At 40.7% G+C, this 22,481-nt stretch overlaps 1 protein-coding gene across 6 annotated transcripts in view; it reads right to left on the bottom strand.

Annotated features, from left to right (window-relative positions):
* KIAA0232 (KIAA0232 ortholog) overlaps window positions 1–18,318 on the bottom strand; it is a 70,425-nt gene extending 52,107 nt beyond the window's left edge. For 2 of the 6 annotated variants that reach the window (XM_026122035.2, XM_026122036.2), the window contains exons 1-2: window positions 18,055–18,317; window positions 681–1,184 (exon numbers count right to left, since the gene is read on the bottom strand). In XM_026122035.2, coding sequence (XP_025977820.2) covers window positions 681–911 — 231 coding nt within the window. In that variant the 5' untranslated portion in view covers window positions 912–1,184; window positions 18,055–18,317. Of the gene's footprint in view, window positions 1–680; window positions 1,185–17,597; window positions 17,616–18,054 lie in introns of those variants that run through there. The other 4 variants (XM_064511463.1, XM_026122037.2, XM_026122038.2 and 1 more) reach the window with 3 other exon arrangements.
* Between the last annotated feature and the right edge of the window lie 4,163 nt (window positions 18,319–22,481).

Here is a 22,481-nt window from a genome sequence, read left to right as displayed (position 1 = left end):
GGCCACACAAAATCTTTAGCAATAAAGAGACACAGAAACAGTAACAGAGTTGTGCCTATATTATATGGCCTCACTTTTCCTTCCCTTGCTTCCATGAATTACAGCCATGTACAACAACTCACTGTTCCACAACTCTTTTTCATGCCTTTTATCAGGATTCAGCATTAACATTCTTTTAAGAGAGATCAATAATATACGTGCAATAATGTATTTCAAATACCCAAATACTAAAAAGAAGTATGTTCTTATTCTTTACTGAAGACAGCACAAGATCAAATCCATCAGGAAAGGTGATAAGCTACTGTAAACTAGCCCAATTTGACACACAGCTTAAAAGGATTACATTAGTTCACTAACATTTCAAAATTAAATTCATTTTAAAACCATCAGTACTGTATCAAATTATGATACATGGCACCCCAGTGTTAACAAATCTGATATCAAAATGTAGCAATGCTAAAATTTTATTTAATATAATTGCTTCTACAGCAGACTAACTACATCAACCTTAGTTTACCAATCAGATTTGCTCTCATTGTGGTTTATATCCCCCTTCCACCCCAACAATGAAAGACGACCCCCCACACACAGTCTGAGCTGTACGCATGTAAAATACACAAAGCATAAGTGATACACAAGAACTCATTTTCACTGGACAACATCTAAAATATGTTAAATACCTGTTCCTGCAGGTCGTAGTCATAGCTATCATGCAGCAGAAGACTGAGGACATACCGAGTATAAATCATGGCATCAATGCCACACTTCTCTAGCTCTTGTCCCAGCCAGGTCTGCACTGGGCCCAAAGCATGTAGCAGAGACATTTCAGAAACAGATACAGGGCCTGGATAAGAGCTTGAGGAGCTTTCAGATGGCAAACCATCCACAACAACTGTACAGATAGGGCGCATGAATCTAGGTGGTTGGCATCCTTATAACGTGAAGCATTTTCTGTAGCTGATATTCCGTCGATATCTGGAGGTGATTTTCACTCCAGTAAATAGGAGGGAGGCTTGACTTCTAGGACAATCATTTATATTTCCTGGCAGTTAGCCGTCTAGAGACGAACATCACTCTTCAGGCATGACCAGTGAATAAACTAAATCTTAATAGCAAACACATATGTAGATGTGTTTTTCTACCTTAATTTCACATTGAGGCCAGATGCAAGTCCCCAGCAGGACCTATAAAAAGGAAAAAATGGTAAGTTGTGATAACGTGTATCTATACAACAATAATAAGAAACAGTGGAAATTAAAAAAAGCAAAGTAGAATGCAGTCCTTTACATACTGCTTACTCCACTCCACACACATAGTATACCTATTGGGTGTCATTTGGAAAAATAACAGGAGCTATTCCAAGTTTATAGGTGACTTTGCAAGTAGGTATTTTTTAATACAAAGAGACTCTTCAATCAAACACTTCACAACAAATCCATTGATGGAAATATATTTGCTTGACCTAGTTCTACAGGAAAGCTGAGATTTTATTACTTTCATTATTGGCTGAAAAAAACCACTTTGATCAAAAAACAATCCATGTAAGCTGGCATAAAGACTGACTGTATGTTTTGCATCACCGGAAGACAATATAGTCCTACTGTTTTGCAGTACTTCTATTTATGATATGGGGGGGAAAAAAAAAAAAAAAAAAAAAGAGTCCTGTTTATAAAACATGGAATTCATGAAATTTATCTGGACAGCAGTTTTAGCACATTCATAAAACTGTTTCCCAAATCCTACCATTAAACAGTTGCTATTCTAGGTTTTGGGGTTTTTTTGGTAGGTTCACTATTTCCTTGCCATAGGCCAACAAAGCATTTCATGATCCAAAACGTGTCCTCATAAAAAAAATAAACTTTGGAATAACTTCAGAAACGTGTGGATTCCTGTGTCAAGATTAACATTTAATCCTCTTTATAGAAAGCATACTCCAGTCTTACTTGAAAGAGCTTACACTCTAAACCATATCTTAAATTAGACAAACCAGCCTAGACTTAGAACACCTGCAATCCCAAATCAATCTTGGTAAGTAAGTGGCAGAAGGAGCAAGCACCACACATGCAGGCATTTCCACTCTCTAACCTCAGAAGTCAGGTCCAAAAAAGGCCAAACTTGGTATTTATGTAGACTTTCTTCCTCCTTCCCAGCCCCAAACTTCTCAGCAAGAAAAGCCAAAGATCAAATCCTAGCAGGAAACATACCTTCACTGAAAGGAGACAAAGGCTAAAGAACCTAAGCAAAACCCACTGCTTCTTTTCAACCTCACTGCAAGATAATTGGGACCAACCTGCTCAAAATAGACATCGCCTAAGATGAGTATCTAAACAATCTACTGCGTGTAGCCTTTCATGTGGGCAGCATACATTCTGCAGCCAAACTAAATTAATAAATGCCTTTACAGTTGATACCAATGTTCTTACATGAGATTATAGTTTTTTTAGGAGCTTTCTCTGTATCACTTCATGGATACTACTGTATATTCCAGATCTCTGCTGAGTCAATTGCAACATTGTCAGAAAGAAAGCCATTATAATCAGATGCTAGACAGCTGTCAATACCTTACAGCTCTGATGGCAAGGTTCATTTTGACAGAAAAACTAATGCAATAGTATTAAATCTTTGTCAGTAACACGTTTGCGTTGGCCAGAATCTCATAAGCAAGTCCAAATAACAGTACGTAGAAACATCCTACAAAGGGCCAGGAGGTTACTCTTACATCAGGTATCTACAGAATAGAAAGTATGCCAAAAGTCCAGTATTGACCACAGAACTCAGAATTAAGGGCTTAAACAGTCCATGTCCTCCTAATTGGAATTGTCGAAGAACAAAATTCCACTCAGATCTCTTGTTTCCTTCTATCCCAGTTACTCCACCTCAGAGCACCTCGTGAATCCTCTCCCTAAATTGATGCCACAACTCAACTCCTTCCCCAAGCCCCACGTTTTAAAGAGTTGGGAGAGCTGGCACTCTTGCACAGGCTTTTTGAGTCATGGAGCAGAACTAACTGAACATTCAGGAACTCAACAAATTTGATGGAGCTGATAAAGTTCAACTGGAAAGTGGAATTATGAAAGGAGGACACAAAAAATATCTAAAAAGTGAGAAAGTAACAAAAACAGAAATTCATTTATTCTAATCTTGTTGGTCTCTCATCAACCCATAATATTCTTTTTTTCAGAGACTGCAGAAAATGGGGAGGGACAAAAAGCACACATTCCAGGTAGTCTTTGCTTTGCAAAGGCTCGGCTCCAGATACTATGAAAAGCAGGGCAGGGGGATGGACAGGGCAGGGGGGTTAAGTCAATCATACATTTCATAGGACATTTTGAGTATCTGATATACTAAAGCAAAAGGTTTCTGCAAAATGAGTTACTTCGACAAAAAATTATTTAGAAAGGAATCGACTATGACTCGCAGAGTAATGAAACATTATCTCCTGTTACACGGTTAGAGACTTAGCATCTAGTAAGTATTGAATTTATACTTCAGCTTTTCCCCGAATGATGCGTTAACATGCTCTTACTTTTCTGTCTTGACAATTATTTTCAGGAAGCATTTCAGAACTTCACATTCCTGAGATGAGGGCAGGTAAAATCTGATTGACCTTGGCTAACCACTTAAAATGTGTCTTGTTTGAGATAGATGCGGGGGAGACGGAAGAAATAGCAAGAGAAACAGAGACCACAGGAATGAAGAAACGAGATAACAACAACAACAACATTTCCATGATGTTCAAGCATTACAGTGAAGCTTTTCTGAAGATATTTCAATTGTGTGTTTTAAAATTATTCTGTGACAATTTTCAAAATACACACGTGATATTTTTTCAGAATTTCATTCAGATTTCCAGGTTTTATACTTTTGCGAATTCTCATTTTACAACTGCCTTGAGTACCTTGCTTTACAGAAAATATTAAATGTATGTTTCCATTATGTTTTGGAGGAGAATTAACAAAATCCCTTGCAAAATTAGAAAACAGTGCTCCCAACACTAGACAGAAGTTTTCCATATCAAATTAATACAAGAAGTCACTCAAAGAGCAAACATTTCTGCTAACAGATGTGAAGCTTAACTTCAGAAATGCCATTTCTGACACACAAGTTATCATCTCTTTTTAAACTATAATTTACCTTTTTACACACTCTTGTCAAAAATAACTTTCTCCACCTCTCCTCCCCCAGGTCACAATGGTCATGGCTAATCTGAACAGGGAGACTGCAATATAGCTTAAGTAATTAGTACAAGTCTAGTTATTTTAACTACCAAGATGGAAAGAATTCTCAATTTCCAAATACGAAATACAACGGAGGGACATGCCTTATGATGAGGATTACCAAATAAAAATTGTCACATATCTATTAATACAGTTCTCACAAACATTACTCACAAATCACAAAGCCAAAATACATAATGCAGTTCTTTCAACAGAATTTCCTCTTATTCCACTTCCTAGTCCAGTTTTTCCTTTTAGCACACCTTCAGGCTTTGAATACTAATCAACAAGCTTAATTATTAAAGAACTTAACAAATATAGGCACAACAGCCAATTTATGAAGTGTCTTGTAAAGGAATGAGAATATAATATTCTGTAAACAAACGCTCTGATTTTACAATTTAGAGTACCTTAGTTTACATACTCTTCCTTAAATTTCTAGTCTCTGTGATAAACACTAAATTTTCTTTTGACCTAGAATAGACAGCAGAAGACAGTAACTGAGTTTTAGTATGCTTAAATATAGCTATGGAAAAGAAGAGACTTTATATCTCCTACAGTAAGAAACACGAAGGAGGATGAAATGATATGGAAACTGAAGCTGAAACATTTCAGGTTAAGTTCCCTACAACAGAGTCCTTGCATGGTAAATAATCTCTTTGCACCTAGTCTTCTCTGTGTGGGAAATGCAATATGGGTATTGTCATGAGAAATGCATTTAAAAAAAAAAAAGATATAGTGTCCTGGTACTCTAATAATTAGAGCCACACAAATCACTCTTTTTTAATGTGACAGTTGTGTCTAAAGCATACAGCATTGTAGTATAAAATTACATTGAAGTTATCAAAAAGTGCAGTGAAAGAGTTGCAGTTCATCCACTCTTGATCTGAACTTGATGCAGGCCCACCACAGAAGTACTAGCATATGTAACTTGTCTTATCAGACTGTCAACAGGAAGAGTAAATTGCCTAAAAACTCAAGTCAGGCAAGACATTTCTGTGTCTTCACCAACCACTTTCTCCATAGTTCCTTTTCATACAAAAAAAGAAGTCCTTTTAAGGAGCTTACAAAAAGTAAGTTCTGTTTTCAATTGTTTCTAATCTTGGAAAAAGGTAAATAAAGGAAAACCACAAAACCCACTGAATTAATATAAGGTAGCCTCATCTGTATTTTATTAGCACCAAGAGGCCCCTGAAAATTATGTAACCATAAGGCAAGGTTCTGTACAAAAATTTCTTTTAAATTAAAAAAGAAAAAAAAGAAAAAAAAATAGACTTCATGCCTTAACAGGCTTAGACTCTTAAAGATATGCCTACTATCATGTTTTAAAGTAACAATACATTGGAATAGAAGAGTAAAAAAGGTATCTGTTGTTATTGCCCAGCTTTCAGGTAAATTAGAGGTCCACAGACTATTTCTGAGATCATAAAAAGGTAACTCAGGAAGCAAAAGGTCTGCAGGCTTAAATTCACTATATAGGGGTCTGCACTCTCAATGGAAAAAGATGTAGGGGATATACATATTAAAGTTGAAAGCTAATATGTATTTTTTGCATAAACTATAAAACCTGACAAGCCTCGAAGTTACTCTATATGCACTACTGTGTATTTACTTTATTTATTTATATTTATACAGAAGTCAGTCTCTTAGATAAAGCTATAAAGCTACCTTTTTCCTTCCATTCCATCCCAAAACAGATTAACCACCACATCTGTGTTTCCAGGCTTCATTCAACCTGCTTTTGTGCATCAACAATTAGAGCAAACATTCTCTCACAATAACGTTAAATTTTAAACTACAGTTTTATACAAAATTCCCTATATTATTCTATGAAATATACTAATCTATTACACAACCTACAATTAACAGTTTGCATCTTAAAAATTTTTTCCTCTATGATCTTTCATAATGCTCTCTCAATGCATGAAAACCAAACAAGACTAGATTTTTATAAATAGCACTTTCCCCAGAAAGGTTGTATTAAAAGTAAACAACCCCTCCTCCTGACAATTACATGTAGCAAAAAAAAAAATCTGCAAATCCCAATTAGTATAAATCAGAGACGAAAATTTCATCAAGTTGGGTCAGCAACATATTAAAATCCCATTTTTGCTTTAGTAAATTTCAGTCTCATTTGGAAGTAAGATAAACAAAAGCACAGTCACATCATGTGATACTAAGAAAGCTCCAAAATTTGTCTTATGTATTATGGAGGAATCAGCAATTATACCATCATTTGTTTTGTTTCTTTTAGCGAAAAATTTTTGCAAATCCTTAAAATACAAACCAAATGGTCACACACTAGGGAGGACACTGTCAAAACCCAGAAACAATGCCTATTTAAAATCCAGTGAACAATGGGATCTGTGTCCTTAATAAATTTCACATGGTATTCAAAAGGCCTGCGAATTCAGAAGTAAAAGAAGTTGTTTTTTATAAATCATATAATCTAAGAAACTAGGCTATACAGTCTTTGGAGCAAGGACAGCTTTTCTTATGTGATCATAGTATACCATGTTATTGTACAACACACCACAGAGCAAGGATTTGATTCATGACTGAAACACTACTGTAAGACAAAAAAATTGATACTGCCTACGCTATAAGCAAACCTCTCCCTCCATCCCAAATTCAGACGATTTCTGCCACAAAGCTTCAGAAGCATTGCTGTATCATGACAGAGTAAAACTCCTGACTCGTATCAAAGCAAGGAACACTGAAAGTGGTCAGAAGCATGAAAGTAGCTCTGTGAATTAACTTTTAGATCTAAATAGAATACAGCTTTTTTTTTTTTTAATAAAGTATTGCCAGGAAGTGCAGAGTGATATAGTCTAGTATATATATGTTTTATGGTTGACTGATGTCTAGCAAGGCTGGGCTCCTGCTACAGTTCTAGTGTAACTCAGCTGAGCCAGAGGACCCACACTGGGGAGAGAAATCAGCATGCAGACATAACTACAGGATTTTTTTTTCTTGTAAATCTGCACACTTACTCGCATAATACTTACCAAATGAAAAATCTGAAGCTTCTAATCCTGTGTAAAAGCTTAATGGAATTATTCAAAGAATTCAAGAGCTAATGGCTGATGCTGTCAGAGCGACCATATAAGCCTCATTTACTTAGGTTAACAAAGGAGAGCACAGACATAACCAAGATGAAACAAGGAGGGAGGTCATCAGCACAGTTCTGTAGGATTCTGTGCTGGGACCTGTGCTGCTTCTATTCATTCATATATGTTTTCATAAATGACCTGGAAAATGGATGAGCAACAAGGTAAGAAGCTCGCAAATGATACCACGCTATTAAGGATAGCGAAGACGATGTAAATTGAAAAATTGCAGAAGGACCTTATGAAATTGAGTCACTGGGCAATGAAAAGGCAAATGAAGTTCAGTGTAGATAAATGCGTAGTGAGACTCATCAGAAATAACCACCTCATGCCATCAATAAACTCCTTACATAAAACAATGAGTTCTGAGCTGTTAATCCCAGGATCTAGCTCCAGAGTAGTATGATACATATTTTGTGAAACAACAAACTCTATATCCAGCAGCAGTCAGAAGAGCAAATCACAAAACAAAACCGATCATGTTTATATCACTGTATGAATCCATGTTTTGCACACATATTGTACACTATATATAAATTTGGTCCTGTCATATCAAAGAAGATAAATTGGAACTAGAAAAGATCTATATCCAGGATGATCAAAGATATGAAACACCTTCTATACCACAAGCAAGCAAGCTAGTATTCTGCAGTCTGAACAAAAGATGACAGAAAGGAAAGGGGGAAAAATAGGACAGATAATATTCTTTATAAAATCATGAATGACATGACTCACCATGTGTAGAGATTTACTGTTCAATGTATTTTTTAGTAAAAAGTATGACCAAGTTCGTAAGAGCTAGGTACAAAACAACACAACGGGTAATAAGAATTCCTTGCCAAAAGACTCTAAGGACACACAAAATTTAGATGGGCTTCAAAAGTAATTGAACAAGAGAGATACTCTGAAAATTTCCAACTAGAAAAAACACATCAGGTTCAGGGAATCCCCTAGCCTGAAAATAGTGACGGGCTGAGGGCATATTCAGGAGAGGTATCACATATACTCTCCCTTTTCTCTCTCTTCCACAGAGCTCACTTACAGATGCTGTTGCAGACAACCACCAGACCTGACAAAGCCTTTGTCTGAACCAGTACAGCTGTTCTTATAAAACATTCATGCCCAGTGTAGTACAACACTCCAAAAAAGTAGCTGCAGGAGTTCAATCAGCTGACCCGCTCCAAGGGCTGCACATTGCTAACACACAGGAACTTTGTTACAAGTTGTCAGAAGGTCAGTCCTATCAGAGAGCAAAGCAAAGACCTGACTATGCGACATAATTCTTAACGGACCACAGAATCAGCAGTGAAGCCACTGCACAAGGGCTGTATACCCAAGACCCCAGTATACCAAGTATACTCTCCACTTCCTCAAAACAAATATGCAATATAAGCCAGAAAATGTACAATTCATAAATCAGAAATAAAAGGGCAAGATGGAAAGAGGAAGAAGCAAGACCTAGCAGCAAAACCTACAAGCAGTGTGAAAAATAGCAGTCATATTATACTACATCCACCATATGTCAAAAGCCCACCACTTTATAGAATTACAAGAAAGTCTGAAAGTCGCTTTGCAAAAAGACTTTTGAAAGGGATCCTATTACATACAGCGGAGACACAGGAAGTCTCTCTCCACAGTGAGGACACAGGAAGTGTTTCTCCACTACATGTAATAGGACTTCAAAATTTAATTAGTAAGCCATAACAACTGGCAAGATTTACAGAACATGGTTCAACAGGTGTCTCGACAATTAAGTGGGTAGATTTTATGCTCAGACAAAATACTGTAATTTCATAGCATCACTCAGGAAACTATTTCAGGAGATCTAAACTCACCGACAAAGAAGATATATTAAAAAAAAAACAAACGAGAGCAAGCACTTCATTATGCAGCACATAGCCACCACCTCCATTTCCATAAACTTAAGGGAGCTCAGAGCACTTCCAACAGAACATGCGCTCCTGATAAAGACATCTGAACAAATAAAACATCATCTTCTGGTACCAGTTTTGCTCTGTGGTTGCACTAGGCAAGTGCAAGTACAACACACTTGTATTCCTCCCCTGAAACACTGTTTCCAAAAAATTCAGTATTCATTTTAAAAAGAATATTCATTTACACCTGTTAAAAACACCTTGAAATGTCAATTGCATATAATAAACTGAAAGATACTTATGAACAGTCTCAGTCTAAGAAGTGAGATACAGCTTCACTAATTTCTAACACTAAGCCATCATTAATAATGGTAACATTTACATTGTTTCGGTCAGAGTTTGTCCAAACAAGGTTATCCACCTACCGAGACAATCTTAATGGTTCCAGCCTATTAAAGGCTGGAAAATTGAAAAATATAAACTGCCACATAAGAGTGACCTTTTTTTCCAATTTAGCCTGTCACTCAAATATCCTGTACAGATTGGATTTTGAACTAAATTCCAGTCTTGCTTAGAAACTGGTGTTTGAACTAAATATAATTTTACCACTTTGATTAAACAAGACTACAGGGCTGTTAAATCCTACCTAAACTAAAAAAATAGATGTACACCTATCACCTAACTTAGAAATAAGGTCACTTCTAATAAGTATAAAAACACAAATGGGCATATACTGAGAAGGAGTCTAAGTAATCATTTTCCACATTAAAAATGAACTTAAAACAATGTTGCATGTAACTGACATCATCTGAAGTAGTTAGTGCTATAGTCCGCAAGTCAGAAATCAAGTTACCAGTTTGTAAGATTTAGAAGTAATATTTTTTATACTAACAGTGGCAGACCTCCAAGAGAATGAAGACACCAGAAGCAGCTTCACTGAGATGTCTCTGTGCCTGACTCAAAGGCTAATTAGCGTAACACAAACTGCATCCCAGCTGTCTCCCATCACCAAACAAGCACGTTCCACTGCCTCTCCCACTGCCCCTTTCCGCTGTTCTCACCCTTTCATCACTGCACAAAGCCTATATGCTCTGTGGTTGCAGCGGTGGATTGGATCAGTTCATTCTGAAGGAAAGAAATTAATTTTTGGTGGGTCAGTCTTCAACAAATGCAAGTACCTGATCAACTCGCCCTGCCAGCACAAAACTCCAAATCCAACATAACAGAGGAAGTAGGGCTCTCCCTTCAGCAGCAGCCCACAGTTAGATCTACTGAAGAACAAAAAAAACCCGGTATCCTGAACACTGGGAAGGAAGGTGGAGTTCAAAAACTGCGTTTTAGATCATTCAGATGCAAGTCTTCCAGAGTGACATCTTTTTTTTTTTTTTGAACGTTAAGTGCGGCAGCTAGTCCAGGTACTTCAGCAGATGCAATACGTACTTCCAACATATTCATAATAATTCCCATTAGTGAACTGTGAAACTGTATCCAGTACTTGTTAGATAATTCAGCAGATTGTAGGACAGCCTTAAAAGCAGCAGAACCCTACCACAACAGTAGCCTGGAGATGACAACAAAGTCATTGCCTGCTGCAAGTTCTAGTGGGAGTGAAGGACTACTGCACTGTAACTAGCCTAGAATATTATGGATCATCAGTGCAGAGAATCTGAGAGAAACGGTGGATATTAATTCAGCAGAAGGCACGTGTACACCTCAAACAATGCAGACACTGCCTCAGCTTACACTTTACGGTATTCCCCAACCATCAGTATCATTTCAGTATCATCAAGATCGGGTTTCAGACTGTTCTCTTTTATTTCTTTCTATCACTGAAAGTATCAGTATGATTTAAGTGTTTCAGTTTAAAACTGCAGATCTTACCAGCACACTGGAGCACTCAGCAGATAGGAGCACTGCCAGTGACAAACATCTCACTCCTCCCCATGTACCTCAGTCTATCACACACAGGGAATACCTGGATGAAATGCTACAGAGCCTGGTAGGTCCTGGAGAGAAATACCTGTCTAGCAGTAACTTCAAGGAGGAGACGTAATTACAGTCTTTTGTTCAGTCCCATTAAAATTTTCACAAGGGAACCTCTTACCAGAAGCTGTATTTTTTACTGTATACATACACCAAAACAACAGACTGCACATTGTTGATTACCATTATCATTCTTCAGTAACTCTTTCTCTGGCTAGGGTTTAAGGAAACATACCTGGAGTTAATGCAAAACATAGAGACAAACATAACTAAGATCACAAAGGATGCATGTGTTCTAAATTCACTGGGACTTTTATCTTCAGGACTGTCAGCATGCAAAATCTGTAAGCTTCCATTACTTGTGTCTCTCTATATTTACTTATGTTTATTATTACCTAGAATATACAAGGGGGCATGACAGTGCAACAGAGAAGGATATAGTCAAGTAACAGATCAGACGAATGCTATCTACTCTTTTGATCACTCTGCTTTTTGTTCTCCTCATTTCTCCAATTTGCCCAACCTTTATGGCAGTCCAAGCTGCTTGTTCCTAGCAGGTACTAACAGGCCAGTGGTGTAACTCCCCTCTCAAGTGGGATGGCAATGGCTTGGAGGTCTAAGCACCAGGCTATGCATGCATCCACTGGCAGACTTGTCTCCAGTTTCATGATTTCTTAGCACCTAGATGCAGATGCCAGTGTGGGTATACAGGTGTGCCCAGCCTCCGCAAGGCGAAGGCAGCCGGCCAGAAGGAATCGGCCCCCAGGCCACCCTAAGGCACCCTGATAAAATATACAAAATATTCAGTGCTCTTCACATCAGGTGGACCCCATGGCAGCACTAAGTAGCCCAGGGGCCACTATTCTAGTGCAACCATATTTGTCATTTAATTCAATTAATATAAAATTTATTCTTAGATTCTTTGCATCTTTCAGTTGGGGACAGAAAAGGAGAATGAATTATGAATTCCAGAGATCAAGCAGCTGTTGCCTATGTAAAGCTACGGTATTTCCCAGCTATTTATACTTTCAAAGCTAATAATCCAGCTGTATATAAACACCTACCTAATAATGACCATGCTATATTTTTTTCTGATATTAACTTCATTAACTTGTATGTGGGACTTCTCTGAATGTTTAGTATTGAATTATTCTGTATTTGGTTGAAGTTTTCTATACTTGGTCTGTGATCCAAAGGATTAATTGTTACCTTTTTTAAAAAAAAGCTTAAAAATAGTCTCATAAAGGTTGAAAAACAAACATTATACTTGCCTGACTACACAGCCTTTTCAACAGCCCCTTTCACAATAATTTAGTTGGAAGCCATATATAGACAAGGTTTTCATTAAAAGTTATGTAAAAATGTACAATATATGTCAGCCATAATAGGCTCAATAATAGCAAATAGTTCTGAAAAGTTGAATTTGCAAGCTCTATGAATTTACTGGCAGAGAAAATACTGACTTTGAAGCAAAGAAAATATCTTCTTTGGCACTTCTACCACCTCTATTTTTTTTAAATACAGAATGTTAGTAAATAATATCCCACATACTTGTGAAATTGAGTACAGAACTAGGAAAATCTGCAGTACTGAACATAGTAACAATTCACACGAAAGAATTAATACATATTTTAGCATTCAAGTGCATTTTGCATATGAATTGTTTGCAGTTGCTCAGTTCAGGCTATAAGACCTTCAAGAATACAACTTTTTTTTCTTTCTTTTCCATAAAATTGTGATGACATTTGTTGTCATATGTCAATTCTTATGATCAAGTATGTGGCTTAAAAATGCTATTGCTTATTTGAAAAATAAAATTCACAAACTAAACAGGTAGGACAGATTACTACTGCTTTTAAAATAATAAATTTGGCATTTGCTACTTCAAATGACAGCTGGAAATCTTATTTTATTGCAATGTGAAACATTTAACTATCACTGCCAGAAAAAAAACATACAAAACAGCAGCTTAGCATTATATTACTTCTCTTCAAGGAATTTACTCTACCACTAATCGAGGTATTTCTTTCACATCTCAAGAACAAAGTTACTAAAAACTGAAACTCTGAGGTTTCTCTCAAGCTGATAAGGTATCCTGTTCAGAAAAGCTGGCAAAATAAATTTCATTAGAAATATGAAAATCAAACTAATATCTGGACTTATGGAAACATTTTAAAACTCTTGTGCTACCCCACACATAATTCAACATGACTTCCAACAAAATAATTGGAAAAACTTCAGTAAAAGCAAGTTTAAAAAGTCCTATAGGTAATCCTGTTTCACTGTTGAGTACAATGGTCAAATAAGCAGCAGAGTGAACTTCTACCCCTGAAGACAGAACCCAGGGGAACAGAAGTCACTCAAGAGCAACCTTCAGCTAATTAGTAACAGTGGTTAGCTCCAGATCTTCAACTAGCAGAATTTAAATATCATGAAAAAGTAGAAGTTATTCCTTAAGATTCGTAAGCAAAGTTAACAAATTCATAAGTTATAAAAATGACTGGAAACTGGCTCTAGTCCTTTTAAGATACTCCAGTATCCCGAATTCGATGTACTGTTTGAATGCTATACTCCCACTCAGACATACAGTCTTCAAATTTGTTTCAAGTTTGTAATAACAGATTATAGTGTCACCAGGATTTAGTGAGAATTAATTACTCATTCAATGGCAGGAGTATGCACTACTGATTTCTTCATTACTGATGCTTCAAGCTGCCTCTTCGCTTTAGACTAGTAAAAGACCTTATTTTCTTAAAAAGCATATATAACACAAACTAACTTCCCAAAATATTTTTTAAAAACACTTGATGTATGTTTCAGTATGTTTTGCCACTTTAGTGTTAAAGATTTATCTCAATCTAAGTCTTGACTAAGCTAACGCTACCTGAAATAACCTCGTAGGGTATATCTCGCAACTCATCTCTGCTGTGGTGATGTTAAAACTGTTGAATCTTATGAAAACTTGATTTTTTTCCTGGTCTTCAGCTAGCCCCTAATCTTCTTCTCTTTTATCTCTACACTTTCTTCCACAGTCTATACATACAAAACCTTTTCTGCAAGGCACCTATGCTTCCCTTCAGATTCCTCCAATAACCTAGCTAGCTCTTCTAACCAGATCTTAAAAAAAAAAAAAAAAAAAAGGAAAAGAAAAAAGAAAGAAAGAAAAAACCCCACAATCCAACAATATACAGATGATATAACAGCTCCTCCTCTCCACAGTGTGTCTTTTATCAATACATGTCAAACATTTTTCAAAGGAAGCTCACGTTATCTCCAGTCTATAGGAAGGGAAAAGACAGACACAGTAAGATGAAACAATTTGCTCAAATTCACTCAATGACAGCTGATAGTAAAATGCAGGTTTCTTCATTTCCAGTCCAGTGTTCTATCACGGAGATCATGCACCCTTGGTGACCTTACATCCTTACCTAAATTTATTAATAACTATGAGCAGATTTTTAAAATTTACAAAAAGCATGAAAAACAGTACTCGAATCTTACTTCTGTTACATTTATTTTCATTTACTAACAGGCTTTTTGTACAGAGTAAAAATTTTCCCATGCTATCCTTTCTAGAGGAGGGTTCAGAAAGCTACAGATGTGAGTAAAACTAGCATTCATGTATATTTGAAACTTCCTCCTCAACACAGTAAAAAAGAGAACCGTAAACATTCCTCAAATTATATTAAGACTGAAACTAGTTATAGGAAGCCTGAGCACAGACAATGCACAAACTTAGCAGGATACAATTTACCTTTTACATATAATATCACAACAGTAGAAAAGAATTTAAATCCTCTATAATCAGAAATTTCACACTACCACCATAGAAATAAAACTCTTGGAAAGACAGATACCAAAGTGGACATGCCAAAGCTAAGTTACAAACAGGATCTAGATGATGCAAAATTAGTGAAAGAATAGTTTTGAACAGGTGAACAAGTAAATCCAGATACCTGTATGTGAAATGATAAAGGACGTAGCAGATTAAAAATTAAAAATATTTGGTAACTTCCAATAAAGCTAAAGAAGTATTTTTAATATGAAGTTTGTGAAATGATAACCCTTTTACTGAATTTTCAAACTACTAAAAAAAAAATCCACCCTGTGGCCCAATAAAATGTACATTTAACCTCTCAGAGTCCATTATAAATGCAACTAATCACCTTTTGGGAAGGTATGACAAGATGCTTTATAGTAAAAATATTTTTAACTAGCTCCCATTAACATTTAGAGGAATTTTAAAATTTAGATGATTTAAAGGAAATCTTTAGTAAATGAGTACTTCTCAACATTCGTCATTACGGATTTTGTATGTTTTTATGTCTGCCAGCAGAGCAGAGTCCAAAATGACAGGTCCTAGCTAAGTCATCCATATAAATAGGTAGAAAGTGTGTTCTGACTCTATAGCATCCTTCCTAAAACCCAACAAAATGCCACACAAAATTCAATAGTGCTAATAAAAAAAAAAAAAAAGCTAATAATAAAACAAATCTCTTGGCTTCATTCATTCACCCAGGAACAAGAAGCTCAAGAAGGAGAGGTGATGAAGTAGATACTAAGTTACGAACAATATCTAGACATTCTTGTGTCTCTATTCCTGCCAGAACGCACAGCAAACTAGCAAAGGAAAATGCTGACATCACTTTACACCCCTACGGAATTTCTCTTCCTTGGAAGAATAAAGAATAGCAACAACAAACGCAGCAGGGAGCGCAGGCCATGAAATCAATGCATTAAGATAACGAGAGAAGTTCAAGGCCTCCTATTTTTCCTCCCGAATAAATCCCTTTTCCCCTTCCTTTCCCTCTCCAATTCACCTGCCAACGAGCAGGAAAGCTATAAGGAGGTCAATATATCCAACCAAAAATTTGCAGAATCAGGTCTGAAATAACCATTACCTCCACTGGTGCACAAAACAAATGAACTGAGATAAAGTGGCACGAGTGTTAGTGTGGGAATATCTGCTAAGCGGAACATGGTGCAGAAATAAACTGCTGATGCTTTCAATGAAGTGTGCAAATCAGGATTTCCCCTATAATAAATACTTAGTCTCTGAAAATTTCGAGCATTATAAATGTACAACATACTACCCATTTCATTTATCTACACACGCCTTTCTTGTATCTCAGTGTTTGAAATGAAAGATTTTTTAATACATACACAGTATGCTTTATTGATTGGAAGGGAGCGGTTATACACTACCATTTTAGCATATCTATACTGACAAGAAAGAGCAGATGGATGATTAGTACAAAATAAAATCTGTAGAGATATAATCAAGTTCCATTTCATTTACTTTTATAAGGCATATATTTGTCTTAGAGAAGGAACTAGAAAAAAAAGGGTCTATTTCATTTTCAGACTTGCACGGATTGTCAGAAGCTTGCAATACTTGGGTTTTAAGCACTGCAGTGAAGTAGCTTATTTTAAACAATTATCTCCTGAATCATGATGAGCTCACTTTTGACAGCTAAGAAACCAAATTTGATTTGCAATTCCCACCTCATCCCAGGAAAACAGAAGTAATATGCACTGTGCAACAGAAGAGCGAAAAGCTAAACGTCCGAGAGGTTTTACATGAGGAAAACCAACGACCCCTACCACAGCATCCCCTGACCTCTAGTTCTATAGACCGAAAGCCGGTTTATGTATATGCAAGAACAGTGGAATATAGGAATGCCTTTTCTTAATAAGGACAAGCCAGTCGTACCGTTTTCACCCTTCGGATGACTATCGGGTACTGCAACGAGCAATTAAAACAAAGGCAGTGCAGAGAGCAGCACCGCAGTTTCACTTTCCTCAAAGTTTCACAGCACGACCCAGTGTATATAGACGCACTTTTAATGGAAACAGCGCGAGGGGAGGACGGAGCTCGCCGGCACGAAGCGGCAGCTCGTGTCACTTCTGCATTCAGCTGTAACCTTCGCCAAACCTTGCCGCCCCCCCGCCCCGCCCGCTGCCTCCCAGCGGCTGCGGCCCTGCCGGGCCCGCCCCGCCGCCGCGCGCGGCCGCGCTGCCATAGGCCGCGGCGCCCATCACTCTGCCGCCAGCCGCGCTCCTCCCCCTCCGGCGGCGGCGGCCCCAGCCTCCCTACCCGCCGTCTGCCGCCGACAGGCCCCTAAAGGACAATGCTGGGGGGGGGCGGGCGCCGGCCCCCGTGTGCCCCGCGCCGTGTGATGCGCCGCGGGGCGAAGGGCCACGGCCGGGCGGCAACGCTGCCCGGGCTCTGTCGGCTGCGCGCGGGATGAAAGGTCACGGGGGAGCCGTGTGCGCAGCCGGGCCCAGGCCCGCCGGAGGGGCCGCCGCCGCCGCCGCCGCCGCCGGGGTGACCTGCCCCGCGGCCCGCAGCGCCGGCGCCCGCCCCAGGGCCCGTCCCCGCCCCCCCCCCCGCCGCCGCCGCCGCCGCTCACCTGACGCCGCGGCCCCGGAGGCGGCGCCGCGCCAGGCCGGGGGCAGGGCCGGGCTCCCGGGCGGGCGCTCGCACCGGGGCTCCCCGGCCGGGCCCCCGGCCCCGCCCCCAGCCCTGCCTCGCCGCCAGCAGCCCCCCGCCCGGCCCCTCGCGCTCCCGGTCGCCCCCTCCGCGGCCCCTCGCCGCGCTTCCTCCCCTCTCCCCGCGCCGGCCTCCCCGGCACGCTCCCGCCGCGCCGGCCGCCCGGCCCGGCCCCGCCACTCCTCCTCCTCCTCCTGCCGGGCCGCTAGCGGGAGCGCGGGCCCCGAGGACCGAGGCCGCCCGGCCCCGGCGCGGCGGCAGCGGCAAGGGGGCGCCGGCCGCCGCCCGGCTCCCTCCCCGCGGGGCAGGCGGCGGCGGCCGCCCCGGCCGCAGCCCTGCCCCTGGCGGCGCTGCCCGGGCTCGCGGCGGGCATTTACCTGCCGTGGCGGCGCAGAGCGGGGCCCTGGGGCCTCTGGCAGCCGGAGGCGGCGGCGGACTCCGTCCCGCTGCTGCCGTCCCCGAGTGAGGCGGGCGGGACGGAGCCGGGACCTGCCCTGGGAGGCGTTACGTAAACCGGCGGCGGCGGCGGCTCCCAGCGCCACGGGGAGGGAGGGGGCCGGCCGCTCCGTCACCCGGCAACAGGACTCAGCGCCCCGGCGGACCGCGCCGCAGGCCCCGCCCCGTATCCTTCCGCCCAGAGGGCGGCTCGGATCCCGCCGCCCCAGCGCGCGGGGCCGCGGCGGGAGGGATCGCTGGCGCGCGCGCGCCGCGGGCAGCCGGGCGGCATGTCGGGACGCTGCGCTGCGCAGCGCGGGGGTGGGGGGGGAAGAGTCCCTTTGCCCTGGTTGCGCAGCCTCGGCCGGGCCCCGCCCGCCGGGCGCCTGAGGAGAAGGGGGCGGGCGAGGCGTTTGAAAGTCACCGGCCGGGCGGCGGCGGCGCTGCCGCAACGGCCGGCGAGGGGAGCGGCGCGGCGCCTCGCGTAACCGTCAGCGGGCGCGGCCGCCCCCTCGCTGCCGCCCTGGGCGTGGAGCCGCCCGCCCGCCCGCGCCGCAGCGCTGGGGCCGCAGCGCCGGGGGAGACGCCCAGGGCCGCGGCGGCAGCGAGCGGGCAGCGCGGGGCGCTTGGTGCTGGCGTGGGGGCTCGGAAATCCTTCCCCCAGCGGGGCGCACGGAGTTTGTTTTGCTGCTCAGTGAAAACCCGTCTAGGGCGAAAAATAAAACTCTTAAAAGATTCATTCACTTAAAAATCTTTTTTTTTTTTTTTTTTTTTTAGTAGGCGAGTTGCTCAGGAGCTGCGAAACTTTTATTCCAATTGATTAAATGCCAGCTTCGTCAACGCTGTTTACACAACTGCGGAGTAATGAGAGAGCAACGTTTTTAGCATAGTGCATGTGCGAAAATGGGCCGCTGTAAGACTGAAAATATGACAAGGCACCAAAGTATTAATTAAGCTTCTTAATTGGGAAGAATAATGTCTTTTTCAGGTGTACATTAACTCCTCACATTGCTCAGATATGTGAATGCACGTAGGGGTAAGGATGGTCAATATTAATGTAAGGTGTCAAAGTAAATGTGCTCTCTGTGCATAATCCCAAGGGCTTTCCCCCCCCCTGTTATCCACAGCTAAACATGTGGTTTGGGGGTTCCTCAGGGCAGTGTGGCATCTCAGCCGGCTCACCCTGTTTCTCCTGTACAAACAAAGTCTTCAGTCAAACACCATCTTGGAACCAAGCTCATCTCTGAAGAGATGATTTCCCCCCTGCCCCCCAAATTATAGTCGCTTTTAGGCCTTTTCAACAAGTTATGCCTGTATATTAAAATACCTAAAAGCGTGCGTCTAAGCCAGAATAGGAACTGCTGCCTACATGCTAATTTCTCAACACAAGCCTAGCCTTACTCTGTTTTCCTTTCTGTTTTAGCTAGGGTTCATCTTTTTTTAAAATACGGTTCTTATTGTACACCTAATTTAGTACTAAATTTGATTTAGACTAACAAAATAAGCCCACTTTTTTTTTTAAGTTCAGTCTGCAGGAATCTGTAGCTACGTTAGCTGCTGACATCCCCTGTGAAATGCTGCCTGGGCAGTAATTGATGTCGTATGGACATGGAGCTAATCAGCGCGGCTTCCCCCAAAACCTCAAACGAGCATTACAGGAAAGGTCTAAAGAGAAAGCAGTGCTTTAAAACCTGTGGTGGGAGGGCAGAGTCGTACTCTGAGCTGTTTAATTACTGATTAAGTTACTTTACTTTCTTGCTAGGAAGGGAAGAGCTTGGGGGAGAAGTCCTGCTGGCTGCTTTCTGCTGAGTCACTCCGCTGGCTTATCGACAGCCTTTGGCTGGGGCTGTAGCGCGACTCGCGCCGACCGAGATCAAATCCCGCTTTGTTCCTGTGCTCGGAACCTCAGTGCCCCTTTTCGAGATGGAAATAAAATATAGTAAAACATGGGACGCTTGGGATTTGTCTATAATAAAAACCGGCACCCATTTAAATCAATTTCCATTTAGTCTTCGCGAGGTGATGTATATCACCAGCACAAACCCACTCGTCTTCGTTTAACCCTTTATATGATTTATTTTCTTCGGAAGTCGCGTGGAAGGGACGGATGCTTAGGAGGGCACCCAAGCCTCCTGACGAAGGAAGCCGGAGCAGGCAGACAAATCACAGATCATTGCAAGTATCCACAGTGTGACATTTCAAATCCAAGGTTCTGGTTTTGTGGTCAGATCTCAGGAATACTGATAGTGGATTTTTTTTGTTTGCATGTTGGTTTTTTGTTTGTTTTTGTTTTCCTAAAAGCCAAGCAGGTTCCCTCTGGCAAGAATTTCAGAAACAGCTGGTACGGGACCATATGCCGTGCTGGCACTGCTGTGAGCTTATTTCCCACTTGTCTTCCTGGTCAATCAGAGCTGCTGCATGTGCTGAAGGACAGCTGGTCCCTTGGCATGTGAAGCAGCTAATGAACTTTTCCTCCCAAAAACTAGGGATAGAGCATGATAACTTACGACACTGGCTTTTCCTTTCTTAACTCTTCATCTGCTACCAAAGATGGAAGTCCTCCAAGGGAGCTTTATTTGTCGGCCCTCTGTGACAGTCTACGCACAGAGAGGGACTACACGGGCATGCTTTGTAGGCAGCAGCATTTATTTTGAAAATCAAAATTAAATGATCTGTGCTGTAAAGAATGCTAAAACAAATTTGAGTGACTGATTGATTCTTGGTTTTAGCTGTTGTCAGCCTCAGCAAGTGCCAGTGTTTCCCTTTTTCATCCTGACTCCTGCTGGAAAGGGTCTCAAATGAATTCCATATTCATTGTCATATAATGAATTTTGTCATAAAATGATTTCTGTCATATAATATTTTTTCTATTAAGAAACATGCCGAAGGAGGAAGGCTAACATGCACAGCAATTCAGCATTACATATTCATGGCTTGCAAGCATTTTACTGCCAGCTATACATCTTTCTTCCTTGAAATTGGTCAGTTTATAATATTCCCTAAAATTTCCTGCTATGTGCAATAAAAAGCTGATTTTCCCTGAGCAAGGGTTCTATATCAGTTAACTTTGAAATTCATGTTAACCAATCGTTAGACAGTCCACTGTTGTTCACACTTCATAAACTGTTCACATAAAATGCTTGATAGAAACAATCTGCCCATTCAGCGTTTTAGAAATGAAGATAGAGCAACATTCATGAGGGAATAAATGTGGTTTAAGAACAGAAAAGATCCTCTAAGTGTGCAGAATCTAAATCCAAATATATACATTAATTTATAGTTATTTTTAAAATCCAGAAAAAGTCCTTAAGGTAATAGGGTGGCACATCCAACCGATACACAATATATTTTATTGGACATCATGACTTACAGCTTCGGAAGTATGTAATTATCTTTTTGAAACTACTTTGCTTAATTGCATGAAGGCTTGCATAACCCTTTTACTACTTCTTACAGTGGATTTCAGGTTTTGAGCTAAGCCACATGCAAAACATTCACACCTCCCAGAAGTAATAACTAGGTTCAAATGACACATTCAAAAGGCATTCCTCAGCACTAGATCAAGTTTCAGATTCCTTTTTACTGATCCCTCTTTCCTAATAATATCACTGCACAGTGAAAAAGCCAGCTGTAGATATCCACTGCATCAGAGGGCCACTTTGTAGTTAGCATGGAGGACCACATCTACTGCAGTGAAGGGAAAGTAAATTTTAGTAGGATCTGCCTCAGGCCACAGAGAGACCTTTTTCCTTTCAGGCTTTGCTAGGACAGGTTTCAAAGTCGTTAATAGGAAAGTACTATCATGGTGAGTTTGGAAGACCTGCAAAATCAATTATATAATTCAAAGCAATATTTTTTTCTATTCAAGATGACCTCATCAATTTAGCCTCGAAATGTGTATTTTTGCTTTCTTCGAACAAAATTTCAGATTAGGCAGTGCTGTTCTGTAATAAGAAATGTCTGGTTTTGGTGTTGGTATTTCTTTGGGACTCTACAATTTTTTAAACTTAATGTGCTTAAATGTACTCTTGCCCTTTTCCCCCCTGCAGCAGTAACAATTGGGAAACTGTAATAATACCCTGAGAAACCTTTGGGAAGTCCAGAATAATGAATGCACAGGACTCTGTCATAACATGCTGCTATGTATATAAAATAAACCACCTGAAGTCTACCATAAGAAATATTCAGAGGAGACAGGAAGAACTTCAATAATTACTTACAACACTTTAGACAAACAGCCAAGTGGTACAAAAGATAAAGAAAATGAAAGCTTTATACCGCATAATGAATGTAAAAGTCCAAATATGTAGATCTAAACATTTGTAACAATAAAACAAGGAACAGCTTTCACTGGTAATGTAATGAAAAG

The sequence above is a fragment of the Dromaius novaehollandiae genome, chromosome 4, assembly GCF_036370855.1.
Source record: "Dromaius novaehollandiae isolate bDroNov1 chromosome 4, bDroNov1.hap1, whole genome shotgun sequence".
In the NCBI taxonomy this organism is placed as follows: Eukaryota; Metazoa; Chordata; class Aves; order Casuariiformes; family Dromaiidae; genus Dromaius; species Dromaius novaehollandiae.
This window is presented reverse-complemented; position numbering and strand designations above follow the sequence as displayed.